Below are 11826 nucleotides of genomic sequence, written 5' to 3' on the forward strand. Positions count from 1 at the left end.
ATATACTCAGCAATGGGGCTTTCAATAGGAAACTTTAAGGAGGCAGGGATCTTGTCCTAGGGAGTGTTCAACACGCTTGGCACAAATTTGGTATGTGTGCATATATAATTGTTTATATTCCCATTCAGGCAATTTTCAGCAAAGCTTTGAAGGATCAACAGCAACATTTTCAACTGCCAGGTCAGTTCCACACAAAAGGAACTTCACACATCTAGTACTTTCTCTGCAAATGGAGAGATTCCCAAACTGTGATATCGGGAGCACTTGTTGATGGTCCAGATCAGAGAGTCGCCTAGTCACAAGATGCTGGATCCTTCACTGTTTCCATCTGCGGAATCAAGTTCAAAGAAGTTAAATATGTATTCACTTTTTTTTTTTCTTCTTTTTTTTTTTTTTTTTTAACAAATACTGCCCCTCCATTTAAGCAAGTGCAGAGGTTTCCACAGGGCTGGTAGGAAACTGCAAATGGAAGGGAAGCTGCCCACTTATATAAGATTAAACCAAAGTTATGAAAGAGTTTGAGAATCCCTGTACTAGCGTATTCCTCAAGAACATTAGGCAACTTTTACAACTCACATCAGGTAGCTGAATAAAATAAAAGTTGAAAATGCCTAGCTGAATACACATAAGTATGTTGTTAAGTCAGTCTTAGGCTTTCAAGAGCACCATCACTACAACATCACAGCACTTCATCTTGATGCAGTTTTAGATACAGTCCAAGATCATTAGCAATCCAAGTATTGCTGTATTGACAAAAACCTGGAGGCTCTCCTTCCGGCTCTTCTGACTATTTGCTAATTTGTCCTGTATTTACATATCAACAAGCATTTTCTAGTACAACATAATGGAGCTCAAAGTGAAGCAATCACAGGCATTTCAAGAAAGTTATTTCTGCTATTCCAAATCTAGCCAGCAATGTAAATATTAGTTGCATGTACTGCCACTAAAAAGGCTCAGCCTTTTTTCTAAGCAGGTTAATTCAGCCTCAGTAATATCTACTATTTTATGAATTATCTCAAGTGCCTCCTGCAACTTGCCTCTTTCTATTTGTTTTGTAACAGTGAGAAACAAGACAGACAATAGTTAATAGAGTTACTCCAAGCACTGTTGCCTACACTGTTTAACAAGGACTTCACTCCATTAGTCCTCATTAAAAATATACATCTAGCCCTGAGCTTGATTGTGTTTCAAATTCTTCTCATCTTAAAACAAAAAAAAAATCAAAAAAAATCTAGAAATCCCTGCATGATGAGACAAATAAAGTGTAATTCTCTTAGTTTATATTAAAAAAGAGCTCTGCAGTGACTGAAGTGAAGACAAATTTTCTCAGAGACCAATTACACACATACAGGATAAGTGTAGCTGAACATTTTAAGGACAGAATAATAAGTATGAAATGCTTCATTTATTTTAAAGTGTTAACTTGTTTAGAAGGCAGTAAAACAGATAAGCTCAAATCATAATTTGACTATTTGCATTACAATATTTTCTTGTCATCTGTTTTGTAAACAAAAATTCTACAACAAAACTGAACTGAACACACTAATTCTGGGGAACACTGAAAAACTCCCATTTTAACTATCAGAAGTCAAAAATATTTACTAAAACATCTGCAAAAACCAAATATTTAAATAGGTCTACCAAATATCACTGTACTTGGAATGCCACCATGTCACTGACATTTACAATGTATTGAAACTGTTTCAAAGTGCAAAGGAAGTCAAACAGGGTCACCAGTGTTGTAACAGTTAATTCCAAAACCATGAATTTCAGGAACGCAGGTCTGTATATGATGCTTGTCAAAACTTTCACTATACCTCTAACAAGCAGCAAGACTGACATGAGCTAGCTTCATCACAATTGCCTTTTCTAACTTCAGCAGGGAAATATAAACCCAGACCTTCATGGATAATTCATCATGGTTTGTGTCATAAATTTATAATGTCATTTACAAGTTTTTGATCACCGAAATACAATAGGCTTAATAATGACAGTATAGCTTGTATCATACACATTGTAAAGAATCAGTCTATATTTCAGTCCCTTTTGGAACAAAAATTAAAACAGAACTCATGTTTAAAAAGTGGATTATGAAACAAAAGTAGCTTCAAAACTGAAAGATTTACATAAAAGTTTGTGTTTTAAAAGGGTCTGATTAGTCTTCTCCCCACACCTCTGTCCCCCAAGTTTTTCTATTTTTTTTCTCCCCCTTTTGTGACTTGTTTAAATATATATGATTGGAAAATGCAGGGAACATCTTGGTCTCTAGGTGGGGGACTGAAAGGATTTAGCCTGACTTAAGCAGAGGCCTACTTAACAGATTAGGCCTCTAGAGTTCTCGCAGCCTTAGCTTCTTCACAAAAAAAGATAAAAACTACAATGTGCAGTATAAAGATCAGGCATGTTAATGGTGCTTGGGGTAAGGGGACAGGCAGTTTCCTGACAGGAGGTTTTACAGTAAAGTTAAGTGCCACAGCCCTGCACTTTCACAGACTGAGGGATTCAGACTCAAGTATATCCCACGCTCAGGAGTCAGTGGGATGCCCAGCATTTGCTTCTCTAGGTCCTCCCAGGAAAGCCTGCTCTAGAAGTTGATAGAGGACAGACAAGTAAATCCTAACTTCTTGCAATGGTTTTAAAGCTCTCCTCCCTGGGATGTAGGAGCCCCAATATCACACTACATTCATTTATTTTAAGGAAAGCCTTCATCAGACAACAGCTAGAGGCACCCAGGGCTGCGTGGATTAACCATAAAGACCTTGCAAGTTAGATTTTGCTCGGAGATTCACGACCCCGGGGTACCAAACCAACGCGCGACCCCGGCAAGACTCAACTACCACCCCCTCCTTGCCAGCGTTTTTTGGGGGGGCTGCCTCAGTTTCCAAGGCTCTCTCCCTTCCCCACGCTGCTCGCAGCCCCCGCCCCGCTTTGTCTCGCCCCTTATATAACGGGCTGGGATCCTCCCCAGGCAACCGGGGCTCCCCCTCCCTCCGCCCGCGCCCACCTGTCCCGGGGGTCGATCCAGCTGGTCTGCTTGGTGTTGTGGTCGATGTAGAAGACTTTGCCGTCGTAATCCCTCGCCTCCTCCCAGCCGGCGGGTAAGGGGAGCTGCCCATTCCCCGCTTTCCTAGGCATGGTCGGGCGCCGGGGGCGGCTGCTCCATAGGGCCGGGACGCAAGCAGGGAGGCGGGAAAAGCCCCCACTCGAGCCGGGGACGGGGAGGCGGGGCGCGGAGCCGGGCCTGGGCAAGCGGCGGGGCTCTGGCGATCGCTCCGGAACCTCCTCTCCCGCTCGGGCTCAGCCCACCATGGCCAGGCTGCCGCCGGCTCCGCCAGCACCAAGGCAGGGATCCGGGCTGAGCCCCGCCGCGCTCTGGGCTGCGAACGGCGGAGCACGGCTCAGCCCCGAGCCGCCGCCGCCGCCGCTGCCGCTCATTAGCATGAGATTAACATCCATCTCATCTGCATGCACATTCCTCCTCGCCGCCGCATTCCTCAGGGTTAACCCTGCCGCCGCCGCCGCCCGCCGGGAGGGGGAAGGGGCGATCGGCGCGGCGGGGCCCACGGCCGGGAGCTGGAGATGGGGGGGAGACAGCGCCGGCCGTGCGCCCCAACTGAGCAGCGGGGAAGTTTCACAGCCCGCCGCCCGGCCTGGTCGCGCCCCTAAACTCAGCGCGGGGAGTGGGCAGTTGGGAGCCCTCCCCGCCCGGGACAAGGAAGGACAAGGACTGTGCCCTCCTTGCCCGCGCTCAGCCCCGGCCCGGGACACAGACGGGGCGTGGCTAGCTGGAGTGCACTGCCCCGTACTTGGAGTGCGCTGCCGCTAGGCTTTGCCCCGCAGGCCGACAACAGTCCCCCTCTCCACCCCTGCCGGCCACCCGGGGCCCGAACCTCCCGCCCCAGGCAGCCTGAGACGTGAGCCTTGGCGCAGAGGTTCTTTGCGAGGAGGGGGAGCCCTTCGGCTGATGTCAACCTCCTGAGACTCCAGGTCGCTGGGCGTCTGCTTTCAAGCTTTCCTCCCGGCCACAGGGACTAGGACCTTTCATTGGCACACACCACTCAGCTGGGATTCAGGTAGCCAGCCCTCCCAGGAACTAGGGCTTCAAGTAAAGCCTCAGGTCTGACCAGACTGGGTAACATTGCAACCCTGTCCCATTTATCATCAGGCCTCCACCCCGCCTAAGGCCAGGGGCTGAGTGGAAGAAACAACACGTGATGTTGTATCCTGTCCTCCTGGAATAGTAACAGAGAGGTAGCCTAGCCGAGTGAGTCTGTATTCAGTCAAAAACCAGCAGTCATGCAGCACTTTAAAGACTAGCAAAATGGTTTCTTCAGTGATGAGCTTTCCTGGGACAGACCCACTGCACAGGCAACTTTAATCCAGGAGTTTCCTGCCTTCAGACTGGCTAGCTTTGCAAGCCTGGGTATTTTAAGGTGGTTGGGGTGGGTTGTCTGATGTTATATAGGCAAGATGAGACATTCACTGCTAAAAATAAATATCACCAGTCTTCCTTCATTTTGTAAGAAGTGTTTTTTAATAATTTGTGTGGGAAGGTTGCTGCCCCAATACGCCCCCTCCTGGCTGGTGAGGTCACTACTGCAACTATTGTCTCAGTGGTCCCGTTCTTTTGTCCTGGTCTGGCTCTTGGAATACCTGATTCAGTGAGCATCTGATGAAGTGAGTCTGTGCTCACGAAAGCTTATGCTCAAAACTTTTCTGTTAGTCTATACGGTGGCACAGGACCCTTTGTTGCTGTTACAGATCCAGACTAACATGGCTACCCCTCCAATACTGATTCAGTGGTTTCAACCCTTTCAGATTATTGTGCCCCTTTTAGGTGCATGATTTGTCTCACAGACTTCCAATCATTTGCTTACAAAATCAGACATAAACATTCAAAAGCAACACAGCACACTATTACTGAAATATTACTTAAGCAGTCATTTTTACCTGCTAATTATAAATCCACTGGTGGATAAATACTGTACTGACATTTCAGTGAATAGAGCAGTACAAGCAAATCATTCTATGAAATTTTGGTGTAGACAGACTTAGCTAGTGTTTTTAATGTGGAGTGTTGTGAAATTAGGAAAATGCCTAGGTGAGTTTATGTTCTCAGAGCCATCCGGGGGGGTGGGGACATAAACTTGGGGCAAAGCCCTCCTTCCCCCAGTGCCCCAAATGCAGGGCCCATCAACCACCCTGTGCCACAGGCCCTGCTCCTCTCCTGCTTCTTCTCTGCCACCTGAGCTGGGGATTACCTGGGGCCTGGCACAACCATGGTGGGCAGCAGCAGGGGAATTGCCTCCCCTTGGCCCTCATACCCACAATCATCATACGGGGATGGGTGGGGGCATGAGTGACAGCCTGCTCCACCATGCCATACCTTCCCAGCCTGCTGAGTCCCACTTCTCCAGGGGCAGCAGGGAGCGGAGATTGCTTCCCACTTCAGTGGAGAAGTAGGGCTCAGCGGGCCAGGAGGGTGCAGCTTGGCGTTACAGAGAAAATAAACTAGGAAAAAAGAGGTATAATTTTGGCCGGCAGTAGGCAAGCTGTCAGAAAGCCAAGAACAAACCCCAATTGGGCAGATAGGTCAAGTCCATTTATTAACTGGTGGTTTTCTTTTCATATCACAGCACGCTGTTTTCTCTTTGGTCCCAACAATATGCTTAAAAAGAAACTACGTTAATCTATTGAATTTGCGTCCCCCACATCTACTGTAATAAGATAACAGTGAATGAGAGACTAATATAAGGCCTCAACTGCAATTGATGGTGAGCAGGGAGACTTTTGCACCTGCACAGAATTTGCCTTCTATGTACAGACTCCACAGTCTGCCTTCTCACTATCAGGTATAAGACTAGAGCAACAGGTATACTTTATTTTTCATTTAGCCCATTAAATTGAAGTGAGCAGGTCCATTTGTAAAATGAAGCCCTGTTTTCCAGAGAATAGTTCTACACTCCATTTTCATTTGGACCTCTCACTCATCTCTAGTTCAATTATATTGTAGGGTCATATGGTCTCCACAGTGACCAAAGCATGTTACATGTATGGGAAAGGACAAACTGGTTTTCATTTTGACTGCTTCAAATGTTTTTCCTTTGATTAGAAAGAGCTAGAGCTTTACACACTGAAAATATCAAGAGGAAAGATTCTTGTCTTCTGAAGCTAGCTATCTGCTATTTATTTTTGGTATGGGTGAAACTTAGTAGAACTTACTAGAGAAGATATGGTCTTTAACAATGCTATAAAAGCAGGTCTGTTCTGCAGCTACTACAGTTTCTTGCTTTAGTGGGCCATTGGCGCACTTGGACATTTCATAAGGCACATTGCCTGCTTCAGTACAATATACCAATAACCAATACATTAGCATTTTGTCATTGTATTTATGCACATGTAAACTAAAATAATATGAACAGACAATACCATACATAAAAACAAATCATCTAAATACATACAAAAAGCTGAACTTATAATATAAAACCATTACGGATAACTTTAAATCTTATTAAAATACTATAGGTTGAACCTCTCTTGTTTGGCACCTTTGGTACCTAACCAGCACTGAATGAGAGAATTTCCTGGACCACAGAAGGGCAATATTGTCTAGCACATGACCAGCACTTCTGCTGCTTCCTGGGCTCTTAGAAGACATTTAGGGGTCATTTAAAGCTAAATAAACAGCACAGAACACAAACTTTTTACATATTTTCTGTCAAGATTGCATTTTTTGCTGTTGGCAATTTCTCATTGCAAATGAGACAAAAAGGGAGCCCAGATTAACTTGATATAAATGCGAAGGATTGGGTCCACTCAGTTTGAAATTCTCTGTTTTCATTTTCTATTTTTCCTCTCTTTTGAAGCCATTCCAACCCCACTTTATTTATGCCAGTTTTATTTTATGTTTAATTTCAGTTTTCTTTCTGAAAATGCGTGTTGCCCTTCACAGCAGGAATGCCACAAGTTTCCTTTTCAAAAACCAAGATGTTATTAGCAACATAATCAAAACACAGATACAGTATCCTATTCCACAATGCCCTGAACATATTAAAGGGGATTTAGCCAACATTTTGAGATCACATATCTTTTGCTACTGTATGTGGATATGAGTTGTTCATTTTTGGGCTTTTAGACATTCACCATTTATTGAAAATAATCAGAAGGTTTTTTCTTTATTTCTTTATTTATTTAAACTTTGCAATTATAGCATTGGGAGCCACAAAAATGTTGACCCAGGTTCTAGTCTAAAGACTTCCAGCAAAGGCAGGCATGTTTTACAGAAAACCTATAGTACAGAGCCAAAGTGAACCTCATTTATGTCACTACTTCTTCTGTAGTTAATGATGACACCCATTCAGACATCTATTAAGTGCAGTGCTAGGATACCCACAGCTAACATTTTTAGTTCAAAGCCTTCACCTTATTCACAAAAAGAGCCATTCTTGGAAGCTCTCACACATATGCACACACACTCTCACTCTCTCTCTAACAAAATGTTGCTTCTTTGCCCAAACCAATGGAATTGAAGCTTTTCTACAATGGGGAAATATGTATATCAGGACAAATCCAAAACAGCCTGGTGTCTTGTATCCTTACATGCAAAAATCCCATGAATTGCTATTCAGTAGCAAGAGATCTTGTTTTTCTTTTTTCTCCATTGTTTGAGCACTACACTTTAATTATAAATAATATTTGACCGCAATTCAGCAGAGCACTTCATGTCAGCACATAGGGGCCAGAGCAGTAAAAGCATACATGAGAACTCAGGCCTGTATATTGATAAGAACTGCAGGTTTTGAAAGGAATATTAGCACAGTGGGCAACAAGGTGCTGCCTGCTCAGTGAAGTTTTGCTGTTCTGTAATTGAATTGGTAGAAATCCAGCTCTCTCTAATCATTGGCCTGTGTCAGACCAGATGATCACTTGGGTCTCTTCTGACTTTAAAACATATAACTACAAAGCAGATTTGCCACAAGCCTGCATCTCAACTAATAATGTCAGGACAGTATCCCATAGATTGTTCAGCTTAATTGTGCAACGCAGCATAGTTCAAAAAATGAAGCTATGTCTACAGTGCCATTAAACACCATTTGCCAGCACTCGGGGGCTCCCAGCGCACAGGCTGAGGGGCTGCTTACTCATGCTGTACACATTCAGGCTGTCTATGCTGCAGTTAAACAGTCCTTTATCTGACCCTGAGCCAGCTTGCATGGACCAACCATGGATGTTTAACTGCAATGTAGACATATCCTTAGAGATGCATGTGAAGAAATTGTTATATCGTCCTTTCTAAACAACGTTAGAATCCTGTGATCATGAAGATGCACCCCATGCAACATAATAAAATTAACTGTTTACCTGAAATTAAACTACATGAGTCAGAACCTGAGCTGGTATACATACATCAATGTAGCTTTGTTGATTGCAGAGGACATGTGCTAATTTTTACTAGCAGAGGATTTAACACTGTCTTTGTGCCATACCTATAATAATGGGGCCATGGACTGGTTTAATATAATATGTTATTATATTTACACTGGGCATTACTGCAGTGTAAATATAATAACATATTAATGTTAACGTGAGCTAAGCTACTGGTGCCCACTACTTGGTACTATGCCTTATGTAGCTGGAGAAAACTTTGTATTATAAAGGGTTTCCTGGTAAGAGACTTAGTTAAGTATTTACAACTTTAATTCCAGTTTAATAGTAATTTAAAAGTAATACCGACATCTTAAAAAAACATTGCTATCTGAAAGTTTTGTAACCACCATCTTTACAGGTAAGATATGTTTCTGAACCAACCCCTGGCTCCACTAAGCCCAATCCCAAATTCATGCTGGCAGTGTAAATAGTCTCAGAGGGTTAGTTGTGTTAATCTGTACTTTCACAAACAACAAGCAGTCCTGTGACACCTTTGAGATAAATAGTCTCAGAGGAGTAGCCATGTTAGTCTGTAGCTTCACCAAAGAGAACAAGCAGTCCTGTAGCAGCTTAAAGAGTAACAGTTTTATTTATTACGTAGTAAGTTTTCATGAGTAGGATCTGATGAAGTGGGTCTTACCCATGAAAACTCATGACCTAATAAATAAAATTATTAGTCTTTAAGGTGCTGTAAAACTGCTTGTCCTTTTTTATCTTTGAGACTAACAAATTGATTAGATCAGGAGCTTTCTTGGGCAAAACCTAGTGTATGTCAGAGTTGCACAGGAGTGAGTAACTTGTTCTAGAGTCAAGTAGTTCTGGATTAGGGAGTCACACCTGTCTCCATGCAAAAACTTCCAGACTACGCTGTGTTTGGCTACAGTGTGGATGGGGCAGAGATTCAGGCTTTAAAGAACCGGACAAAATCTTAGTCTTGAAACTTCAGACAGTAAAAGGGTTTGAAATGACACATTCATTGTCTAATGTTTTGGATGCTCAAAGTTCTTGATGACAGATCTGTTTGGTCAGCAAGGGTATTATACCATGGCCTCTTGAATTACAGCCACTGCAAAATTCTGAAAAATGTAAATACAGCATTGTGAAAGGGCGCCAGAGGGCCTGGGTGCGGGTGGGGAGAATTGGTCACAAGATTCACAACAACAAATTCGAATTAAAGGGACCTTTTTTTAAAAAGAAAAATCAAGAACTGGGACAGTTGCCTGGCAACTTTTTTAAGGTTATGAAATAGTCATACCAGACTGCATTTTTTAAAAATATTTAGTGTGCCAGTGTTCCTACTGTCAGCTTCTGATTCAATGACTCATGTATATTTCTTGGGATGGAGATTTAAAAAAAAAACTGATGCACTGTTCTAGTTGGATTTATCATGAAACACTGAAGTCTTAGCATTTACTTAGACCAAAAGAACAGCTTGTTCATGTCTACTTTTCTCTTCACTCCAAATTTTGTTCTTCCCATTGAAGTTCCACTGGACCAACTGCTTGTGTTAAATGTAGAACAAGTTCTACTATTAAACAATTATCCCTTTAAAAAATAAAAAGCTCTAGGGTTTTGGCTGATTAGATTAAAATTGGAACAGTTCAGGTGTCCTTCAAAAATATATAGAATATCATAAGACAGGAAAGTCCTGTTAAATGGGGCTGTTCAAATAGGTATGTGCGAATTGTCAGACTTACACAGTAAGCTTGTCTTTAGATGCAAGCATTTTGTCATGGTGAAGAGGCCTTTTTGCCTTTAGATATAATTTTCATCATCTACATCTGAAAAACAGTGGAATTTTGCTATTCTCCTACCCTTATCACTGACAAAAAAGTCACACCAATAGTTACTTTAAGGGAAAAGTTAGAGTGAGAAGGGAGGAAGGGAGAAAAAAAATCTTATAATAAAACACTGCCTGCAACTTTTAAGCCTGCAACTTTTAACTGTGGAGTTGTAAACAGCATCTTAATAATAGAACCTTTCCTTAAAGGCCCCAGAAGCACTTGTTACAAATTGATTAATCATTTAAGCTGGCTAACATCCATGATTCACACTGCTAAATGTTTCTGTGGAACAAGATAAAGAGATACAGAGTTGTATTTTGTTCTAGCTTCATAATAGTGATGTTAGGCTCCAAAGCAGTTGCCTGCAGAAGCACCTTTGGTATTCAGGCTTGATGCTACTGATCCCTTGGAAATGACCAGGTAATGCAGTGTTTTTGGCATTTTAAAAATGGTTTTGGTTTTAAATTGGATCTTTGGTAAGTCCACCAAGCCTGCCTTTTCTAGGGACACAGCTGTAGATACGTTGCTGTGAAATGGCTCATGGGAATTGTGTCACTATATTTATATGGCCTCTGCTTTCCAGGAAGAGAGTGCTCATTTAACAAATAGTATGTTTTCTAACTGCAAGGTTCCAAGGTTGTCATGCCAAGGGCGGTTGTGGGGATAAGCTCCCATAGCTTATAAAACTCCCTCAATGGCGCGCATCTCAAAAAGCCTCTGACAACCATGTCCAGCTCCTGCCCTTCTTGTGTGGCTTAGTTTTTAAGCCTGGTGGAACCGTTTCTACTGACAGAAGAAGGGGCAAAAGGCGGTACACTGGCGCCTTAAAACTGGTTGCTTCGGGCAGGTGAGGCTCATTAGCCTTGGTCGGTCGCTCACCTAGGAGAAGGTAAACTCTGATTTCAAACCCCTGCTGCCTTGCAGTCACACCCATTCCAGGGAGGGGCTTCGGGAGTTAACCCTGAGGAAAAATCAGGAGTTGGAGACCCGAAGGCAGCCTGATGTTACTTTTGACATCTTCCTGGCAACTCCTGCAATGCTGCTGATGCCAAACTGTACCAGCTCGCCGTTCCTTTGGATTCGTCAGCAACATGCAGAGGGGGGATCTGCTACATGGACAACAGCTCATCCTCCATACAAAATTTGCCCAGGCATGTGCCCTGGAGAGGACACTCCAGCGTCGCCTCACAGCGTTGGCATAACACGGGAAGCAACAGTATACCGGTTATAAGTCATAGCTCATTGGTGAAGAGCTTGACGCCAGGGGTTGCTTCCAACAGTGGGAGGGGTCATTGTAGCCTCATTGGACAGCTACTGCCCGCCTCAAACTGGGAAGCCCCCAGCCAATAAGATGCTGTCTCACCACAGTCCATTTCACTGGGTGCATGGAGCTTAGGGATCAATCCCAACAGGTGGTCTGAAATCTGTGCACCAAACAAAAAGAAAAAAATACAAAAGCACCTGGTTCTTAGACTGGGCACCTGGCATGTTAGAACCATGATAACTGGACTTTCAGACAACCTTGAAGACATAGATGATATCCACAAGACAGCAGTTATTAACAATGAACTGAGAAGGTTAAAAATGGACATTGTCACCCTTCAGGAGACAAGAC

The 11826-nt window shown here is 43.3% G+C and overlaps 1 protein-coding gene across 1 annotated transcript in view; it reads right to left on the minus strand.

The window, feature by feature from the left end:
* Positions 1-3687, minus strand: part of WWC2 (WW and C2 domain containing 2) — a 165410-nt gene extending 161723 nt beyond the window's left edge. The window contains exon 1 of the mRNA XM_074992969.1: positions 3005-3687. Coding sequence (XP_074849070.1) covers positions 3005-3135 — 131 coding nt within the window. The 5' untranslated portion in view covers positions 3136-3687. The remainder of the gene's footprint in view (positions 1-3004) is intronic.
* Positions 3688-11826: the final 8139 nt, after the last annotated feature.

Source organism: Carettochelys insculpta, chromosome 4 (genome assembly GCF_033958435.1).
Source record: "Carettochelys insculpta isolate YL-2023 chromosome 4, ASM3395843v1, whole genome shotgun sequence".
Classification (NCBI taxonomy): Eukaryota; Metazoa; Chordata; order Testudines; family Carettochelyidae; genus Carettochelys; species Carettochelys insculpta.